This window comes from Colobus angolensis, unplaced genomic scaffold (assembly GCF_000951035.1).
Source record: "Colobus angolensis palliatus isolate OR3802 unplaced genomic scaffold, Cang.pa_1.0 Scaffold115, whole genome shotgun sequence".
NCBI lineage: Eukaryota > Metazoa > Chordata > Mammalia > Primates > Cercopithecidae > Colobus > Colobus angolensis.
Genome location: NW_012112586.1, coordinates 2,392,701 through 2,414,499, shown reverse-complemented (window position 1 = coordinate 2,414,499; position 21,799 = coordinate 2,392,701). Strand labels below are relative to the sequence as shown.

The 21,799-nt window shown below is 50.7% G+C and overlaps 1 protein-coding gene across 2 annotated transcripts in view; it reads left to right on the top strand.

The window, feature by feature from the left end:
• The window catches only part of ADGRD1 (adhesion G protein-coupled receptor D1), a 190,553-nt gene that overhangs the window by 32,031 nt on the left and 136,723 nt on the right, over positions 1-21,799 (top strand). For both annotated transcript variants that reach the window (XM_011961176.1, XM_011961167.1), the window contains 7 exons: positions 1,376-1,630; positions 5,024-5,088; positions 6,249-6,404; positions 11,339-11,398; positions 14,089-14,206; positions 15,126-15,236; positions 16,864-16,939. In XM_011961176.1, coding sequence (XP_011816566.1) covers positions 1,376-1,630; positions 5,024-5,088; positions 6,249-6,404; positions 11,339-11,398; positions 14,089-14,206; positions 15,126-15,236; positions 16,864-16,939 — 841 coding nt within the window. The remainder of the gene's footprint in view (positions 1-1,375; positions 1,631-5,023; positions 5,089-6,248; positions 6,405-11,338; positions 11,399-14,088; positions 14,207-15,125; positions 15,237-16,863; positions 16,940-21,799) is intronic.

Here is a 21,799-nt window from a genome sequence, read left to right as displayed (position 1 = left end):
GCTAATTTTTTGTATTTTTAGCAGAGACAGGGTTTTGCCATGTTGGCTAGGCTGATCTCGAACTCCTGACTTCAGGTGATCCACCTGCCTTGGCCTCCCAAAGTGCTGCTGGGGTTACAGGCATGAGCCACCGCTCCCGGCCAAGATTCTCTTTTTTTTTTTGAATGTGGATATTCAGTTGTTGCAGCACCATTTGTTGAAAAGACTCTCTCTGTTCCATTGTACTGCCTTTTCTCCTTTGTCAAAGATTGGTTGACTGTATTTTTGTTGGTCTATCTCTGGGCTGTCTATTCTGTCCCACAGATCTATTCTTCTGTTTTTTTCCAATGCCACACTGTCTTGACTACTGTAACTTTTTATAGTAAATCTTGAAATTGGGTAGTGTTGTTCCTCCAATGTTGTTTCTCTCCTTCAATATTGTATTGGCTATTCTGGCTCTCTTCCTCTCCATAGTTTATCAATATCCACAAAATAACCTGATGAGATTTTGATTGGGATTGTGTTGAAGATACAGATCAATTTGGGAAGAACTGACATCTTCACAACATTGAGTCTTTCTATCCATGAATATGGAATATCTCTCCGTTTATTTAGTTCTTGTATAATTTCTTTCATCAGGAGTTATGTAGTTTTCTTCATATATTGCTTATAAATATATTGTTATAATATATGTATTTCTTTTTCCTTTTTTGGCACCAATGACAATGGTAATGTGTTTTTTAATTTTAAAATCGACTTGTTTGTTGCTGGCAGAGGGAGAGCAATTGACTTGTATATTAACTTTGTAGCCTGTAATCTTGCTATGCTCACTCATTAGTTTCAGCTTTTTTGTTGATTCTTTTGGATTTTCTACATAGACAATCGTATCATCTGTGAACAAATATATTTTTATTGCATCCTTCCCAATATGTATATTCTTATTTCCTTTTTTTTGCCTTATTGCATTAGTTAGGCCTTTCAGTACAATGTTAAAAAGGAGTGGTAAGAGGGGACATCCTTGCCTTGCTTCTGACCATTTTTTTCTTAACTGTGCTTATGGTCTGATTGGTTGGCTCTTGTGCCCTGGCATTTTTCAAATATTTTAATCACACTTGCTTGTGGGCATTTAAATTTGTAACTACTATGTTAAAATAGCAAGGAGTCTCCTTGAACTGCTTTTGGAATTTAGGGCATGGGGACAAAAAGATACTGTCTTTCCTGTGCTCCAAAGGACTGGGGAAAGTCAGGTCTATGTTATACCTTGTATTAGGACTCACCAAAGTTAACAGTGATTGATCATCTTAAGAAAGAAGGATGTGCCCTCAAACAGGAAAAACCCGTGCATGGGGAGCTCATTTCCACAGCGCTCAGAAGGGCGATCTTCACTCTTTTCCAGGCCCCTATTGGACTCATGTCCTATTTACATGGAAATCCAAGGAGGGCCTGAAAGTCTACGTCAACGGGACTCTGAACACCTCTGACCCGAGTGGAAAAGTGTCTCGGGACTATGGAGAGTCCAACGTCAACCTCGTGATAGGGTCTGAGCAGGATCAGGCCAAGTGTTATGAGAACGGCGCTTTCGATGAGTTCATCATCTGGGAGCGGGCCCTGACTCCGGATGAGATCGCCATGTACTTCACTGCTGCCATTGGTCAGTGAGTGTGAAGGGCTGGGGCAGATCTGCTGTCTGTTCCCAGGGTATCTGCCTCCTTTCTCCCCACTCTCCTGTTACAGCTATCAGCACTGCAGGCACGAGATGTGTCCTAATGAACCTTATAAACACAGTTGTGTGTTAGAACACCTGTTCCCTGAGATAGACAAGTTAACAATTTTTTTTTTTTTTTTTTGAGACGGAGTCTTGCTCTGTCGCCCGGGCTGAAGTGCAGTGGCCGGATCTCAGCTCACTGCAAGCTCCGCCTCCCGGGTTTACGCCATTCTCCTGCCTCAGCCTCCCGTGGAAACATTTTCATCCTCCCAGCGGGAAACCCCTTACGCAGGGGGCACAGTCACTCCCCGTCTTCCCCTCCCCCAGGCTCTGGCAACCACTAATCTACTTTCTGTCTTTACCTATTCTGGAGATTCCACATACATGGACATGTGTAATGTATAACTTTTTTGTCTTAATCGCTCGGCTTTTTTTTGCTCTGTTAAATGGATAAAAATACTCCTCCTCCCTCTCTGGGGGTGGTGTTGGGATAATAAAATGAGAAAAGGTCTGTAAGGTCATTAGCACAATGCCTGGCATATGGCAAGAATCCAAGCGCTCTTAGCTGTTTTTAAAATCAATATTCACCTTCCCCCTACAATTCAATTTTCATTCTGCCCACAAGTGAATGCACCATTTTTCCCCCACTGGGTTTCTTTATTTCCACATAAAATAATCTGCTAAAAAATGATAGCCCCCATATAGGCATTCACAAACGTGGCTGCTGCTTCACTGGCACCCAGCACAGCGGGTGTCAGGACCGGAAGAGAAAGGCCTGAGTTCCAGACGCTGCCTGCTCTCGTTCCGCTTCTGACATTGAGTCCCTCAGTTGTTAGGACTCTGTTGATTGTAGGAGAGAAAACCCAATTCGAAATAACTTTAGCCAAGAAAGGCATGTGTTTCTTTTTCATTTCTTGCAATGGAAGCTCCAGGGGAAACTCTGGTTCAGAACTGGTTTGGTCCAGGTGCTCACATGATGTCAGTGGGAATCTCCGCGTTTGACCTTGCCCTCTTTTGTGTTAGCCTCCTCCTGGTGCCAAGGTGGCTGTCATGCTTCTGGGGTTGTATCCTCAGCCCTCAGCAGCCTCTGTGGAAAAGAGGGAGCTTCTTTCTCTTATCACCTCCCATGCTGGGGCTGGGCAGGACTCACTTTGGCTCACATTGATCCATGCACCTTCCATGAGTCATTTTCTGTGTCTGGGTGTGCAGAATATGCTGACTGGCTTAGGTCTGGGTGGTAGTCCCCCACCCGCAGCCCCCTTGAAATGACAGTGAGGTCAGCCTTATCCAGAACATGTGGAGGAGAGGGGACTCCCAGGGGACAATCAGGGATGCTGGTCTCAGAAGGAACAGATGCTGTGTGGGCAAAACAGCCTGTGTCCACTACAGCTTTAGACATTTACATCTTCCAGCTTCCACCCAGGAAAACAGAATGCATTCCCTCTCCCAGCACTGACAGAGGGCAAATTTTAGTGTTCTTCAGAAGGAAAAAAAGGGATGAATCTACTGCATTTTATTGCCTAGGGTTTAGAGTTGTCACTTTGAAACCAAGTTATCACTTGTATTTATGTTATGAAAAGCCTCAAACAAATCCTGTCCTCCTGACAGTTTACTTGTTTTAGTAACACTGGAAAGAGGTGCCCTTGTTTCTGGTTCTTGCTCTCGTCAGAGCAAACTCTCTTTGCCAGAACCGGAACTGAACCAGAACTGGATCTACCAGAATCCCATCTCACCTGGTGACCTGGTCCTGAAGACAAGGCATATGATGTAAAGCATGTGTAGGAGAATGGCTCTTAAAGTCCCTGGAAGGCCTGTGTGGGGCCCAGTGTACCACTGCTCGGTGAGTCCAACACAGCCGAGTTCAGGGCAGCCATGCAGAGTGACAGCTGGAACTGGAATCCAGCCTGCTCCCAGCCAGGCCGGGCCTCAGTGGGGACATGGCCACACAAGTAGGTAGAAGTCTTTCTTCACATGAAGATCTGTCTGCATTTGAAGCTGTGCTGGGGCTGTAGGTGCCCAGAGGGGGCCTTTTTCTGAGTGACCTGGCCAGAGGGGACACCCTCCTCTAATCTCATGAGCCAGAGCTGGCACCATTTGTTGACCGGTCCGTCCAGGTGTGGTGGCCTTTCCTGATACAAAGCACAGTGCTGACCGTCTGTCACCCTGGCCAGGTGTCCCCTCTCCCCCACCACTGGAATGGACAGCAGCTCTTTCTGTGGAGAGGAAGGAGGTTGTGTTCAGAGCTGTGCAATCTGAAAGCGTGTATCTTTGGGCCCTGGAAGCACACTCAGCACATGGGAACTGGGACCGACTGAGGACCTGGCAGATTCTCATTTTCATTCCAGTCTCCGTGGTCATTGTTTGCAAGGGTGGGCAGGATCGCTGGACCGATTTTCACCTCCCTCACTCTGCTTTGTGGACACACACGAGTTAAATGTGAGTTTGACGTGACTCCTCTGTAACTCATTGGCACCTGAGGAGTGAATGTCACCCTAACTTGGAGAACAGAGCGGTGCTGGGGTCCAGTTCTCTCGGCAGCGTCACACCTTCTGCGTTCACCAGCGGCCCAACCCCGCCCAAACCCAAGGGCTCAGTCACTCCTGCAGCCAGCCAGGGGTGATGATGTCATTTCCTCAGCTCATCCAAAGCAACTTCCAGAGATTTTCCGAAAATGAAGTAGAATATCTGGTTAAGTCTGTGTTCTCATCAGGAAATAGCAGGATTAGAAGTAGTTGGGGGTGAACAGGCCGAGAACAGCAAATCTTGGCTTAGTCTTCAATCTTAAATGTCTTTATTGTTTGTAATTATTCATCATTAACTCCATGCGGGCTGAGTGCAAAGGATAGCTGGAATTCTTGGGCTGGAAGGGGCTCAGGAAGACAGTTTTCTCCACTGCTTTACTGGGGCCTATTCTCACTTCATCGATCTTGGAGGAGGGCGCTCTCAGGGCTCCTGTCTGTGCCGGCCCAGCGAGTTGCAGTCCTCATTTTATTTCCAACCAGTCTGGATGCAATTGAAATCTATTTCTTTTGGTTCTTTATTTGAAATCGGTAATCCTTGTACAAAATCATCTTTTGATATGCTGACTTGCACGAAGGGTGTTCAAAAGCGATTGAGAATACAAATAGAAAAGTAATGTGACCTGGGAAAATCCATATGGCCGACCCATTCAGCTGATTTCTTAGCCCATAATTTATCTCCAGCAACATTCCAACTCAAAACATTCTCAGCCTCTCTTCCATGTGTCTGAGGCCGGTACATTTTTAATAAGGACAGGTCTTTCTTGTGGTGAAAAAAGTGACCATGTTTTAGTCCTTAATCCAGCATTATTTTTTCCAGGAAAGCATGCTTTATTGTCTTCAACGCTGCCAAGCCTCTCCGTGACACCCACAGCAAGCCCCATGGTGAGCAGATGCATCTTCCTTGGCCCCCCCTGACCCCCGAGGACGTCCTTCTGCTTGGGGTGTTTGCTGGGAGAGAGAAAATTCCGTTAGGTGTCTGGGCTCTTTGTTTTCGGCAGTACATTGTCTGGGAAGAAATAACAAATGGAGGCGAAGCCAACTGCAGCACTAATTCTTGGTGCTAAGAGTGACTGAGGGGAAAACTCTCAGTTCCTGCCACCAGGAGCCTCAGGTGCCCAAAGGGAAATGCTGTGGGCACCGTGGGCCGTGGGCTCCATGAGTGGGGAGTGAGGAACCTGCCCCGCTTGGCTTCTCTCTGTGCCCTTTTCGTTTGATGTGAGAGGAAAAGCTCAATTCATATAGAAAAATTCTTGTCTGGAATTAGTGTTTGTAATCAAAGAACTGTCCTTTCTTGAGAATGTTAATATAATAGTGAGTGCACGACTCTGAGCCATCTGCCTGGGTTCAAATCCAAGCTGCACCACTTATTTCTGTGTAAGCCTCTCTGTGTTTAGTTTCATCCATCAGATGGGGACTTATTTCATAAGGTTGTTGTGAGGATGAAATGTTAATACAAGCAAAATAGTCACAAAAGTGTGAGGTACATAGTAGAAGCTATATTACTATCATGGTATAAAAACATTTGACCAGCTGGGTGTGGTGACTGCGCCTGTAGTCCCAGCTGCTCAGAAGGCTGAGGCAGGAAGATTGCTTGAGTCCAGCCTGGGCAACATAGTGAAACCCCATCTCTATAAATAAAAAAAGAGAAGCCAGGCACAGTTGCTCATGCCTGTAATCCCAGCAATTTGGGAGGCGGAGGCAGGAGGATCACTTGAGATCCGGAGCTCAAGACCAGCCTGGCTAACATGGTGAAACCCTGTCTCTACTAAAAATACAAAAATTTAGCCAGGCATGGTGAGGCATGCCTATAGTCTCAGCTACTTGGCAGGCTGAGGCAAGAGAATCGCTTGAACCCAGGAGGCAGAGGCTGCAGTAAGCTGAGATTGTACTACTGCACTCCAGCCTGGGCAACAGAGCAAGACTCAGTCTCAAAAAAAAAAAAAATTAAAAAAGCATTCAACCCAGAGTAGGACACATTAAACTTCTGTATAATATTTTGATTTTAGTTCTTAGTAGAAACTCATGTTGCCAATTTCTTTCAGATGCCCACAGATGCCTACCATTCCATCATAACCAACCTGACAGAAGAGAGAAAAACCTTCCAAAGCCCCGGAGTTATACTGAGTTCCCTCCAAAATGTATCCCTCAGCTTACCCAGTAAGTCCCTCTCGGAGCAGACAGCCTTGAATCTCACCAAGGTAAGGCTATTTGATGTCTGTGTCTGGTGGACTAGGGGTGGCACCCTCACCAGAACCATAGGTGTTTCTGTTTGACCTAGGTTGAGTTTTTAAAAAGCAGGAACTTGGCCAGGTGTGGTGGCTCACGCCTGTAATCCCAGGACTTTGGGAGGTCGAGGTGGGCAGATCACAAGGTCAGGACATTGAGACCATCCTGGCTAACACAGTGAAACCCCGTCTCTACTAAAAATACAAAAAATTAGCCTGGTGTGGTAGCAGGCACCTGTAGTACCAACTACTCGGGAGGCTGAGGCAGGAGAATGGCATGAACCCAGGAGGCGGAGCTTGCAGTGAGCTGAGATCCGGCCACTGCACTCCAGCCTGGGCAACACAGCAAGACTTCATCTCAAAAAAAAAAAAAAAAAAAAGCAGGAGCTTTTACTTAAAAGTTTGGGTTTCAGGCTTCTCATGAACGAGCAGCTGGTGTGGCCCTTCTGGCCAGCTCTGCACAGCTCAGTGGAGCCTCCTTCAGGGGCACTTGAGTCTTTGCTGTGGTTTCCCAATGCCCAACCTGCCTGGTCCCCCCTGTGCAGCCACCTGGCCCCCGTGAGTGTGTGGGTTGGCAACTCCTAGTCTAAATAAACTCTGCTACCTCCTGGCAACGGTAAAAGGTGGAGGGGCCTCACTAGCAGATCCAGCCATGGGGCGTGGATCACAGCCTGTGCACAGTGGGAATCCCCAAAGCTATCTAAACACTTAGAGAATGCAACATTTATGGCATTAAAATCAATATGCTTTCTCTTTTTACTCCTTCAGATAGTTTCCAGGTGAAGGCAGAGGGTGGATCGTGGGCTCTCCTGGCCTTGCTGTCTTCTGTTTCAGGGCTAGGGCTTATCTTGGTGAATGCAAAGACAGAAGGGGTTTTGAGACTGGCTCACCTTGAAAGCACAGCATATGGGTTAGGAGCAGCGTATATGGAGCGCCACCATCACATTGACCTTTGATCTGCAGTTACTCTGTGGCCTTGGTCAAGTGACGTAACATCTCTGCTTCACTTGGCTCCTCTGAGATGTGGAGGAAATAATAACAGCGCCCACTTCATCGGGGATAAGGGGGTTCCTATGTGCACAGAACAGTGCTGGGTACGTGGTGAGCACTTTTCAAGTGTTCTCAATTCTTACTGATTTCCTTGCTGAAGTCATACCCAAAGAAGCACAGGCAGAGAAATGTGTTCACGGACTTGAGACATCTTGGAATGGAGGGAGGTTGCCGTCATCTTTTCTGTCCACATAAGAGAAGTTAGACTTCTCAGATTTCATTCATTCATTCATTCATTCATAGAACATGCTAGATTCTGGGGATTCAGGATGACCAAGTGCTACTACTCCCTGCTTGCAAGAGGCTCAGGGTTGAGGGAGTGATGGCAGGTCACGGAGTCTGAGAGGGCCTTGAAAGGGAACCACATGGCGCTGCGGGACTCAGCAGTTCTGGAGTCAGAGAGACCTGACTTTGACCCCAGCTCCACCATTCCCGCTCTGTGTCCCTGGGCAGGTTATTTAACCTCAGCACACCTGCTTGCCCACTGTGACATGGGGACAATGAGAGCGCCCACATCTCTCAGGTGCTTCTGACTGGGAGATACAGAGCCCTTTGCTTAGCGGACTTGGACTTCAGGCCATGTACTTGCTTCAGACAACAGGAAGCCCAGAGGTGGGAATCCTAGGATTCACTAACTCAGTCTTCACTCGCTGCAGGGGCTGGATAGGCACCGCTACAATTCTCTCGGCACTCGGCCCCTTTCTCGCCCAGATGCAGGTCCCCAGCACCCTCGCCGTACCCTAGCACATCCAGAAGGGAAAGAACAGTCAGGGGGAAATGTTTCCCATGGTTCCCTTTGCTGAGACCCCCCCCTCATATCTCATTGGCCAGAGCTGGGCCACATGACCACACCTAGACCAATCACTAACCAAGGGGAGTGTGATTGGCCACTGGCTCAGCCAATCATGAAGGAACTCTAGGGTGTGGCCAAAGGCTGTCCAGCGTGGGAGCACTTCCGGGCCCTGAAGGGAAGGGTCCTCCCGGTGTTGGGTGGAAAGAGTGGGTGTAGACAAGCTGGAAGGTCCTTATGCATGTACGCACAGGACCGGGTGTCAGACACCGAGACAGGGCTTGGTATGCAGTAAGTGCTTTATAAATACTAACACTCTTGTTTTTATTGAGATGGGCTACCAGGGGTCACAGTGACAAGCGGTACCTTTTATGTGGTTAGCACTTAATAAACGCTCACACTTCGGGTACTAGTGTTCTGCCTCTAGCTAAGGTATGCAGTCGGGGCTTAATGCCCACTCTGGGCACTGGCGCCCCCTCCCCTCTAGCCGTGGTACACAGTCAGTGCTCAATAAACACCCACTCTGGGCATGGGCCCCTCCCCTCTGACTAGCCATGGGTACCCTGAAGCATCCTCAGGAACGTGCAGCAGACACTTAGCAGGCTCCCTCTGTGTTTCCGGGTGTCTAGGGAAGGAGGGAGTCCAAGTGAGGATTAATTAATTAGACGAATGTTGATTAAACACCTACTTGTGTGTGGGTTGCTTCATTAATTATAAAATGGATGGCTTAATGAGCCACAGTTGCATTCTCATGAGTGGGTTCACTGATGACTTTATTAATTAAGCACATCGTGCAGCCTCCGTTCTTTGCCAGCTGCTGGGCTTGGTGCTGTGGATGTGTGATGGATATGCCGGGCATTGCCCCTGCCCTCGTGGGGCTTGGGGCCTAGGGCGTGTCCAGTTCTCTGGAAAGCTGTCTGTGGGGTGCTGGTCCTAAGGGTCACCCCTCAGAATCTTGTAGAAGTGTGTGTCCTGCCCCAGGGCAGGCCTGGAGCCACTGTGGCCCACGGCCTGCCTGGCTCTGTGATCTCTTCATCACTGGCTAGAAGGGTCTGTCTCGCACCTGACACTGTAGCGGCAGCAGGTAACCGTGTCATTGTGGCCCATACCACCCAGCAGGTCCCTGAACTGAGTGTGATACAAGTCGCTTTCTTTTTTTTTTTTTTTTTTTGAGACAGAGTCTTGCTCTGTCACCCAGATTGGAGTGTAGTGGCATGATCTTGGTTCACTGCAACCTCTGCCTTCTGAGTTCAAGCAATTCTCCTGCCTCAGCCTCCCAAGTAGCTGGGACTACAGGTGTGCACCACTACACCTGACCAATTTCTGTATTTTTAGTAGAGATTGGGTCTCACTATGTTTCCCAGGCTGGTCTTGAACTCCTGACCTCAAATGATCCACCTGTCTCAGCCTCCCAAAGTGCTGGGATTACAGGTGTGAGCCACCGCGCCTGGCCCCATTCTACAAGTTTCTGTGGTGTCCTGGCTTCTCACCTGTCCACTCAGCTGGACAGGAAAATGGCAAGGAGTCATTTCCTGTACTGTACCGTGAGGCGCTGATTAGCTACATGTGGCTCGTCCAAGTAGAGATGTGCTGTGACTGTAAGATGCACACTGGATTTCTAAAACTTTGTGCAAAGAAAAGGGAAATATCTAGTGATTTCATATGGATTCTGTATTGAAGTGATAATATTTTAGGTTTTTGAGCTAAGTAAAATACATTATTAAAATTAATTTTACCTTTTTTTTTTTCTACTTCTTAAAATGTGCTGGCTGCTAGAAAATTTTAAATGATAAATGTGGTCCATATTATGTTTCTCTGTGACAGACTGCTCTGGATCAAGAGTCAGCAAACTATGGCCCTTGAGCCAAATCTGGTCCATTGCTTACTTTTGTAAATAAAGTTTTATTCATGCATGCCCATTTGTTTGCGTATTGTCTGCGGCTGCTTTTGCACTGCCATGGCAGAGGTGAGTGTTTGTGACACAGGGCATGGCCCTTGAGGCCTGACCTCGTTCCTGTGTGACCCTTGAAGAAGTTTGCTGCCCCTGCTCCAGCTCAGTGAAGACAGGATGGTGGTTATCCCCTACTTCATTAATACTTAAGGCCTTGCACTCTAAGGTCTCAAAAAATATTTCTCTCATAAAGATGAATGAATGAATGGTGTGTTTTGATGGTGCGCTCTCTAAGTATTTAGCGTCTCAGAGTGTGGAAGAAGGTGAGTGTTCTGGAGATGGCGGTTTAGTGGAGATATGGGAGATTTTGGTCAGCCTCTAAGTTTAATTTTGGCGCTGATAGTTGGAGACACACAGTGAAGAGCGTGTGTGAATAATGCAGATGAGTGGAACGGACGTGAGGGCGTGAGGCAGTGGGGATGGCGGGGTCTGGAGTGGGCTGGGGACACATCTACTAAGGCGGTGCCACTCAGCTGTGGTCAGTTATGCTTCTATGGGCATGTGGGCTAGGGGGTGTCCAAGCTTCTGCTTTTTTCAAAAGAAGTAGAAAATCCACGTGTTCTCATTTAAATCTCCTGATTAGGAAGCAGTAGAAATTAATTTCATTGTTTCCTTAGAATAATAGTGAGCTGATCCAAACACGGTTTTAAGGTGACCTGACCAAAGGCCCAAGTAGCTTCTGTTTTTTGGAGAGGTCATTTTCAGTTAACACGAGTGCTTCCACATCAGTTTGCTTTCTCACCCCAAGAAAGGCACATCCAGTAGGCCATGGTTTTCCCATGTGTCTCTCCACTCCACAGGCTTTCGCTGAGGGCCTGCCATGTCCCCCAGGCACTGTGCTAGGGCCCCTCCCGTCACTGAGCAGTGTTCATTCTGATGTTCCAGTGCTGGTCACTGACTTGACAGGGCTGCCACAGGAGCACATAAGATAACGTCCATAAAAGGGCTTTGTAACATGTCACGTGGTCCATGACTCAGCTATTTTTGTTGACTGCTGTGTGTAAAACTGAACTGGTGGTTGATAGCGACCCATTGGAAGATGTGGGGAAAACGGAGGGTCTTCAAGTTTGTCACTTAAGGACTGGTGCTGAGCAGTGTCATTTTGTCCACCCTTAGACCTTCTTAAAAGCCGTGGGAGAGGTCCTTCTATTGCCTGGTTGGATTGCTGTGTCAGAGGTAAGAGAAAAGAACATGGCCGGTTGCGGTGGCTCACGGCTGTAATCCCAGCACTTTGGGAGGCCAAGGTGGGTGGATCACTTGAGGTCAGGAGTTCAAGACCAGCCTGGCCAACATGGCAAAACCCTGTCTCTACTAAAAGTACAAAAATTAGCTGAGCGTGGTGGTGGGCACCTGTAGTCCCAGCTACTCAGGAGGCTGAGGCAGGAGAATTGCTTGAACCTGGGAGGCGGAGGTTGCAGTGAGCTGAGATTGTGACACTGCACTCCAGCCTGGGCAACAGAGTGAGACTGTCTCAAAAAAAAAAAAAAAAAAAAAAAAAAAGAGAGAGAGAAAAGAACATTTTGATCTTCAAAACGTATATGCCTTGGGAACCATTTTTTCTTCCTAGAAGTGGCATTATATGGCCCAGTTCACATCCATAAAAAGAATGACGTGTCTCCCAGTCCTGACATCTGGGATATAAGAGCTCATTTTGAGTAGACGTGCAACTGATTCAGAATGCTTTGTCCTCTAAGGCAAAATAAATGCATGTGTGTCAGTAATGTGGTACTGTCCTAAACATGGAAGAAGGATGGAAGAAGGAAATGATGTTTTTTTTCCCCCATGATAAATGTGTACTTCATGATTAAGGTGCCAAAAAAGCTTCTCTTGTTCTTGGTACTCAAAATAGCTAGAAAGGAGAATGAAATAATTTTTCCTTTATTTCTAAAAATAACTATTGATTGTACTTATTTAAAAAGAAAACAAGTAAATAGTTGTGGAGAAGTTAGAAAATGCAGATAATAAAAAACATAAAAATCACTTCAAATCCTAAAACTGTGAGATTATTAACACTCTTGTATATTTCCTTATAGTCTAGTTTGCAATTCACTTACCAACAAATATACTGCATATTTGATTTAATTTGTTTTTCCTTAATTATGTCAATAACACTTTCCAATGATAGTAAGTATTCACCTGCAACATTGTATTAGTCAGGACAGGCCAGGGTGTGCTGCAGTAACAAATAGATCCCCGCATCTCAGTGGCTCAGCACAGTAGAAATTTACTTCTCCCCCATGCAAAGTCCAGAGTGGGTCAGAGGAGCCTCTTCTCCACCCAGATACTCAGGGATCCCGGCTCCATCTGTCTTCTGGTGCTGGCTTCTCAACATGTGGTTTCCAAGGTTGCCAGGCAGGGCCAGAGAAGGGTGAGGAGGACTCTTAACTGCCTTGGCCCAGAAGGGTCCCAACCACACTACCATGATATTAAAGTGCTCATTCTCCTAAACCCCGATATTATTTAAAAATGTTTGCCAGTTTGAGAGGCAGAAGTGGCATTTTATTCTCTCATTATTAATAAGATTGTGTTAGAGTTTACATTTGATAAACTTTTGTTTGAATAACTTCAAGTGGAATGAGATTAGGTTTAACATTGGCAAAGAGAGAAGAAAAGACTCAAGAATGTAAGATGGATACAGTCTTACCCAGAAACCAATTCCTTTTTAAAATGTATTACCGTTTTCATGATTTCAAGGGGACTTTGTGTCCAAAGCTGCAGGCTGGGAACATCCAGAGGACAGCTGACAGAAGATCCAGACAGATGTATTTTGTGCATGATTTTGAATTAACTGCTTCTGAATGCAAAATATGCAAATCTGTTACAAAATATGAATAACCAGGAAACTGTCCAGACTTAGGCAGGATCCAATATGCATTAAAGAGAACACAGGAATCGGTCTCTATCCCACAGAACTGCATGCCAGAAACACAGACTTCCATGTGCTTAACTTGGCCTGGTGACTGAAATCAGGCCATGGGCCTAAAAGCAAATGTCTAAAATTGGCCTCAGCATTCTATTTCCAACTCATGAGGCTCTCCTGGAGTGCATGTTTGTGGGAGAATGCTGAGGACTTAGCAGCATGCAGGTTCTTCCCCAGAAAGGCGGGAAGAAGAGAAGCAGTGAAGGCAGAACTCAGTGGCCCAGCTCAGCGGGGCTTAAGAGAGGCCTCTCCCTTGGTGACGCGTGTCTGAGGATGCAGGCAGTCAGCCCGAGAGCGGACACGTGCACTGAGCTTTGAGCACCGGGCCCTGCACTGTCTACAGATTCAGGTGGCCGGAGGGACCCCCTGCTTTCTTGGGGGCAGTGTCTACCAGGATCCTCTGCTCTGCAGCTCAGAAGGAAAGAGGGCTCTCAGAGTAGAAGGCAAGCCCCTGGGAAGTCAAGGCGGCAGGAAGCAGCTTGGGCTGCTGGCACCTCAGAAGCAGCCACCCTTCACGGAGAAGGGGACAGAGCTGCTGGTGTCCCCATGCCAGAGTGGACCTGGGGGGCGATCAGCCCCTCCTTGTGAAGCACAGGGAGGCAGGGGGAGGATCTGGGATGTGCTGAGGGTCCCTCTGTGAGTTCAGGGAGGAGGCAGGACCAGGAGTCGGGTCCCCTCAGTCCCTGTGTCTAAGTGTAGAAACGCAGGAGCCAGCAATGGCTGGGGTGATGGGTCCACCCGGGCTGTGTCCGTGCTCTGTGAGCTCAGTTGGGCGTGTGGCCTCCATGTGGTCCCCTCCTGATCCATGGGAAGGGGCAGTCATGTGACTTCTTCCTCCCTTGTGGCCGACGTGGGGAAGCTTGATTTTGTGTGCTTCGTGCACCTGCCTGGTCTCCTGGCTGAGTGGGGTGGATTTTCATGGCTCCTGGTTCTTGTGTTGCTGCAGGACAGCGCCGTGGTACTGAGTCTCATCCACACTATTGACACCGTCATGGGCCACATTTCCTACAACCTGCACACCAGCACGCCCCAGGTCACCATGGAGGGATCCTCCACCGTGGCAGGTAGCTGTCCCTTGTAAGGGTGAGCCACATGGCAGGGGCGGGGGCTGGAGGCTGCATTTCACTGCCTTTTTACACCCTTAGCAGAGAGCCATGCTCTGTCTTCCTGACTACTCTGTCTCCCGCAAACCACATTTGGAAGGAAAACCCGTGGTCAGATCAGGGCAGGAGTGATCGGCCATGATGTGCAGACAGGGCCCATAAGCTTTTCCCAGTGACTTGGGAGCCAAGCTCCTGCCCTGGGGGGATGGTCTCAGTTCAGAGCGGGAGGCAGAAGCAGCAGTGCCAGTAAGAATCTGTGGAATAAGAGGAGCGGCCTCGGGTTTCTGGAGTCGGCTTGCTCTCAACTGCGCTCCAGGATAATTGTCACAGTTGTCTAATTGTAGAGGCAGAGGTGATGACCTTTCGATTTTAAAAGTCTTCACCTGGAGCGTATTATCGTGCTGATACTTCGCTGCAAGAGCCAAGCTGGGGAACATGCGCTGAAGCTACACGGGTTAGTTTAGTGGCAGTTTGTCAGCCAAGATCTCTCCCTCTGGGCCATGTTGCCCTGGCCTGCTGCGCTTGGGGAGGAGCCGATGTCACCGCATCGCTGAGCACAGCCCATCCTTGCACCGGCCTTGAGAGCCCAGGGCTGCGCCGGGGCGGAGGGCGCCCCAGGTGAGGAGCTGTGCGTGGGGCCGGAAGGCTGAGCCTCCCCGTGGCAATCACTGCCTGGGCTCTTCATTTCTTTTTCCTTTTTTTTTTTGAGTATAGGTAATTATACTTCCCGTGGGGAGCTTGTCCTGTCAAAAAGGAAAAGCAGATGGGGTTTTGTAGTCTGATTTCCTGCAGCCTGTGAGCCCTCTGACGGAACTTCCGCTCTCTGACGGGACTTCCGCTCTCTGACGGGACTTCCGCTCTCTGGCTGCTTCCGCCGCAGAGTTTTCCGTGGCCAAAGTCCTGCCCAAGACCGTGAATTCCTCGCATTACCGCTTCCCGGCCCACGGGCAGAGCTTCATCCAGATCCCCCACGAGGCCTTCCACAGCCGCGGTGAGTGTGGCTGCGCCGGACTCCCTTCCGGGGCGGCTCCCACAAGTCTTTCTGAAGAGTCCCCAAGCTTTGGTGGGTGCCCACCGCGCCAGTGAGCTGCGGGGCTCCCCCGGGCCGCCTGCGGGGCTCCCCCGGACTGCCTGTCCTGCCCTGTCCTGCAGGAGAGGGGCTCTGGGCAGCCGTTCTCAAAGCGTGTCCTCGGGCCACCCTCATGGCCACACTTGAGAGGTTCCTTAGTGATGCTAATGCTCTGCCCACTCCAGACCCCTGAACTGGAATTTGGGGTGGGGTCTGGGAGCATCTAAACCTGCTCGCCTGGTGAATCCGGCCCACTGGGAAGTCGTCCTACCTACATCCTCCTAAATTGGCACACGCCTGGTCAGCCGAAGAGAAAAAGATGGGGCCACCTCCCTTCCGTGTTCAGGTAGCTGTGGGCCAGGTGAGGGGTTCATCCGTTCAGGAACCTGGGGTTCCACTCCTGTGCGGACCCAAGTTGAGTCACATAATAAAAATTGAGAGGCTCAGGGGACCTCCTGCCTCTGACGAGGGAGCACTGTTGGGAGCCCAGACGGCCCTGGCCATTTTTTGCTACAATGACCATCACCCTCTCTGGTTCCTGGAAAAGCGAATATGACTCTGCAGACATCTCCTTCCTCTCCTTCCCTCCCTGGGGACCTCGGGCAAACAGGGGAGAGCCTCAGAGTTTTGCCCCTGTCACCCTGGCCAGAGGCCATGCCTCCTTCCCAGGGTTCTGCCTTAGGGATGGGGACCAGGACAGCCCTGATCAGACATCTCCCTCTGCAGTGGGGAGCCTGCCTCTGCACCTGCCACCATCTTGATTGTCTGTAGGAAAGTTGCCCTGACTGGTTCTCTGCCCTGTCCTCACCTAGCATGATGTCAGGTGTGCCTTGCTCCTAGGGCAGAGGCAGGGATGTCCCTACCCCAGAAGCCAAGGGAAGGGCCCAGGGACGATGCCACCTTCCACCAGCATCAGCAGGGAGGGCCCAGGGATGGTGCCGACATCCACCAGCATCTCCTGGCCATGTGAGCTGCTGGGAGTGCCCTGATTTCCAATCCTGGCAGAGCCATGGCCGAGCCATGGAGTGAAACAGCAACAGCACATGTGATTCTCCTTCGTGGCTGGATATAATAGGGGGGTGGCCAGGCGAAGGCATACAGATGTCCCTGTGGCTGCTGCCCCCTGAAAACCTGCATTCTGCCTCACTCAGTGGTCCCCTAAATCCTTCGCATGCCAAGGGCAGATGGGACACACTCGTGGGGCAAGGCTGGAGGCTGGCACTGCCCCTTGTTGGCTTGCAGGGGCCTTCTCCCTGTAGGGGCTCTGAGATCCATGTGATGCCCTGGGTGAGCCTGGCTGTCCTGGGGGGTTTCAGCCTCCATGTATCTGGAGCTGGCTCAGGAGATGGAGCAGGGAGCCGCTGTCACGCTGCTGTGTCGCCACAGTCTTTGTCCTTACAAATTCTGCCCCAGTGTCCTTTACTTTCTTCACCCCAGAGGGTTCTTGGGAGTGAGGGGCGGCACCACGCACAGCGGGGCGTGGGGCTTTGTGTTTTTCTGCCCGTGGCCTGGAACACTGACAGCGCCTGCCCCTCTGCTCTCTCTGCAGCCTGGACCACCGTCGTGGGTCTGCTGTACCACAGCATGCACTACTACCTGAACAACATCTGGCCCGCCCACACCAAGTGAGTCTCGGGGGTGCCCAGCTCAGGGGCGTGGGTGTGCGTGGGTTTGCGGGTTGGCTGGCCACAGGGATGCCCGCCCCACACACGGTCACACCCATGCACAACACCGTTTGAGAACTCAGGACACGAGTGCCGGGCGCTTCACCACCCAGGCAAGGAAATGTGCAGCGTTTTGAAGGCCACACAGGAACTGTAGACCTGAGCCTGGGCTGGCGGAGTGGAGGCCAAGAGCACAGGCTAGGAAACTGCAGGCCTGGGGCCGGGCTGGCGGAGTGGAGATCAGAAGCACAGGCTAGGAGACCCTACCCACCCACCTCGACCATAGGAGCAGAGCTCACTCCTGCAGCATCGGTTCAAGTGGGTTTGGGTCCTGAGAACCCAGAAGGAGAGCAAAGAGGGTGGGGACCGCCAAGGAGACGGGGAGGGTGGGGAGGATGAGGGAAATGAGGAGGGAGGGGAGGGTGTTCCTCTTTCCTGAGGAGTGGAGTCGTAATTTTGTGATCTGGAGGAACACCGTCTTCTGGGTCGGATTTCTCTGGGAAAGCCTGCATGCTCACCAATGTCCTCCAACGAAAGGAAGTGGGGACCCGCCACTCTTTATGTGTGGTTTCCAAAATTCTTCAGGAAAATGGTCAAAGAAAAATACAATCTAATTTCCTCAAAAAGATGCCATCTCAGTTGTTTGGGAAATCTTTCCAAAACAGTGAATGAAAAGTTGACCCTTGCTTGGCCCCTCCTGCTGAAATTTCCACCACGAAACTGGCCTTGCTGTGAAATGTATGAGACATGCATTTGTGAGGCGTCGCTGTGCCTTGTGCGGCCACAGTGAGAACCCGCGTGGGAGAGTGGCATCCGTGCCACGGCCCACAACTTCACAAAGGCGGGAGGATTGCTTCCAGATGCAGGGTGCACACATTTCAGGCGCGATTCACTGTGAGCACCAGAATCTGACTCCAGCCAGGTGTCAGCCAGCCCTTTCATGAGGGGCCAGCTTGTAAATTGCCTTGGCTTTCCAGAACTCTGCCCTTGCAGGGTGAAGGCAGCCAGAAACTACGTGGGGGAACGGGGGAGTGGCTGTCTTCCAATACAGCTTTATTTACAAAACCAGGCAGCCAGCCCAAGAGCTGCAGTTTGCAGACCTTTGCCAGACCTTCCATTAGATCAGTGCTGGCAGGGATGGGCAGAGGAGAGGCTGGGGGGCCTGTTCTGGGAGCACACAGCCTTGCAGATGGAAGACAGTCTGTCTTGCCTGTCCCCAGGGCCTCAGCCTTCACTCTCCCTCTGCTGTCCTCATGGCCCCAGGTGTCCGCAGAGGACACTGGAGCACCAGGATTCAGACCACTGTGTCCCAGAACAATGCAGCTAACTTTGACTTCCCCCTGCAAGCTGAAGGCCTGGAAATCAGACAGGCAAAGTCATCCCTGGTTCGTCAGTACTGACACCAGCCCCACAAGTTCCATCAGCAGCACATTTATGTGCTGAAGCCAAAACAGAATTGCTGTGCAGCGATGGAACATGTTTTTCATTTGCAATCAAGTTGGATCTTCCGCTCAGGTGGAGTTCTCTTCAGCACTTAGTGCAAAGATGCCTTGTCATCAAAATTAGCCTGGAAAAGAATCATCCAAACAGCTCATCCAGTAAAGTCTCTGTACTTGTTACATTCTGTCCTGTGGCAGAAAAGGTGGACGGAAGTGGAGGGGACGAAGAGTTTGGTTCACAGAATAGACTCGGACCCAGACTCTTGCCTCTCCCTCCCGCAGGTGCTCTCCTTAGCTGTGTGACCCTGGGCAAGTGACTTGAGCCTGGAGGCCTGTGTTCTCCTCTTAAAACAGGAGTAATAATATCACTGATTTCTGAGGGTTGCCAGGAGGACTGAATGAGTTAATGGTGTAAGTAGGGCTTGGTATTCTTAAACATGACATACAAGTGCCTGCTTTTGTGATTTTGTAAGCTGATTGGGCATTTGCACCATTTTGCCTTTGAGGTAATTATCAAATCCTAGGCACGACGAGAAGCAGGTTAGTGCAGCCACCATGTGGGCAGTGTGTGTGTGCGCGCATGTGCCGGGGTTCTGCCAGCCTGCTGTGGACTTCCCTCCGTCTTTGCCTTGTATTGTGCGCTGTCATCCTCATACGTCCGCAGTGTGTCGTGAGGATGAAAGGATGCTTTGGTGCCGTAGTGTCCTTTAATTTCCTCTCCAGGGACGAGGGTGAGGGTCTAAGTCAGTATGTGAGTCTCAGTGCACAAAAGGTGGGGCCTAGGCCGGAAGGAACTTTTGTCTCCACAGCCAGCCCCCAGGCAGACCACTCCAGGGCTCCTGTGATGACTGTGGGGACGACATCTGACTACCACGGCTCGGTGGGGGCTTAGCTACTTCCTGCCAGGCTGCCTGTGCCCCTAGGCTCCTTTGAGTCTCACTCGCTGCCCGGCCCCGTCATGATGGAGACTGTTCTGCTTTCACTGGTGCTGTTGCTGGGCCCGGCCAGCCCCTGGACGGCCGGTTCTTCCAGGTGCACGGGGCTGAGACTGGCCTGCTCCCACTCCTCCTGTGAAGGTGGAAGCCACGGCCACCAGAGGGAAGGGCCTCTCCCCAGGCTGTGAGGGACTCACAGGTGCTCGAGAAAGATGAGTGGGGAGGCGGACCTGGCTCAGCGTGTGTCCTTAGTCACTGTAGAGTAACACAGAGCATGGATGGAACCAGTAGGTCACAGTTCTGCAGCCCTCAGTGCAGTCACTGACCCAGGCAGAAGCCATCAGTGGATGTACACGCCAGCAGGAGCGGGGTTGCGGGGACGGGACCTCACGGACCTCAGAGTCCTAGCTGTCACCAGGTGGGAGGGTGCCTGGTAATGGGGATGTCTGCCGCACCCCTGCAGCCAGGTGGCCACACTCAACATTAGCGACGTGGGACACGTTGTGGGCCCGTGTCTCTTGCTGTCACGTCATAGGGAGACATCCGTGCCTCCTATGGCGTACTCCTGTCAGAGGCGTGGCCTGACGCCCCTCACGAGGAAGCAGGTAGACACACCTGAACTAAGGGATGTCGTGTGCTGCTGTGGTTTGGATTGCAAGGGAGAAGAAGTTGGGCAGTTCCAGGTTGGGGGAGACTAAAGAGATTCGAGCCTGAGCTAATGCATGTTCCTGGGTTGAGAGAAGTGGAGTTCTGGAGGACGTGAGTGACGGTGCGGGGTGTGTGCAGTTGACTCTGGGCTGTCCAGTAGAGCATCTTGTGAGGTCCTCGTTAAATTTCTGAGTGTGATCATTGTATGGTGGTTATGTAGGAGGCAGTCTCCATTTTTAGGAGACACGTGGTAGAGATGGAGTATGCTGTGATGCCTGCAACACACCGCTAGTGCTTCAGCAGAAAGGAAACGTGCATGTGTGCATGTATTTGTGTGGTGTGTGTGCACACAGATGCATGTGCTTGTGTGGTGTATGTGTTTTATGTGTGCACATATGTGCATGTGTGTTGTGTGTGTGCTGTGGGCATGGAAATGCATGTGTGTGCATTTGTGTGTTGTATGTGTGTACATGTGCGTGTGTGTGTGTGTGTACGTGTGTGGTATCTGTGTATGCCAGCATGTATGTGTGTGGTGTGTGTGTGTGTCAAGTGTGAGCATGACCATGCCGGATAAAGTGAACATGGCAAATGGTAAGAGCTGAGAGTGTAGGTGAAGCATATTTGTTGCACTGTTTTCTGGCAAATTTCCTGCAAGTCTGAGTATTTAACAGTGCAAAGCCGTGTGGTTCCTGGCATGGGCAGGAATCGTGGCTGTTGCAGTCCTTTCTGAAAGGCCCTGGCTGCAGTACTGCTCGAAACAGAGAACATCGTCACCCGGGCAGCATCGGCGCTGAGGAAGTCGCCTGTTACCCTTGGTGCTCTCTCCTTCTGCGTTTGCATCAGCCAGGAGCTCAGGTCTCCTTCAGTAGTTCACCGTCACCCAAGATCACACTCACAGATGCCGCCATGTGCTGCCTTGTTTGCAAGATTTGGAGTTTCCTTCACACTGTGTTCCCAGGGTGGCGTGGAATTCTCGTGCCGAGGGAGGGTGAGAAGCAGCGTGTGATGGATGGGTGAGGGGACTCCTGGAGCACACAGTCACGTGTCAGCAGGAGCCAGTTATCAAGTAGTTCCTTTACCCGGGAATATGTTCATTTGTGATGTTTGTTCACTCCCCGATGCGACATGGTAACTGTGGGGACTTGATAATTCTCCAAATAACCTAGTAACAGCCCTTTTTCTTACTCCACTTGTTCTGACTTCTTTGGGTTGAGTTCCTGAGCCGATCTCCTGCACATGCTGGGAAGGCTCCGTGTCTCCTCATAGATTTCAGTGCTCCTCTGAAGCCTCCCATAACTTCAAGTCCCCGCTTTGTGGAACTGAAGGCGGAGCAGCCTTGTGGCTTTGGCTCAGATGTGCTGCACGGGGTGAAGGCCACAGACCTGACCGTCAGTGGGGCTCCGTGGGGCCAGCTAAGGATTTGCAAAGTTGCGATCGGGAGTGGAGAGCTCTGGGGGACAGCACGGTCAAGGGCCAGGAGCAAGAATGGGGGCGTGCTGCTTCCCCTGGGGCCAGCCAGGCAGGGGAGAGCACCATACCCGGGCAGAGATGGAGGGGTCCCCGGACAGTAACTGTGCCCTGGTGGGCTGGGGGAAGTGAGACTCCTGGCCCCACTGTTCACTCTGACGCCCTCTGACTTCCTTCTGGGGCTTGCCTTTTGCTGAGCACATGAAGGCAGAGAGCCCAGAACCTGGCTGATGGGCATAGGATGGGGCCGGTGGAGACAGGGTATGAGGGGCAGAGGAAGAGCCAGCACCGCCCCTGTCCCACCCTGCCCCACCTCACCCCTGCCCCACCCT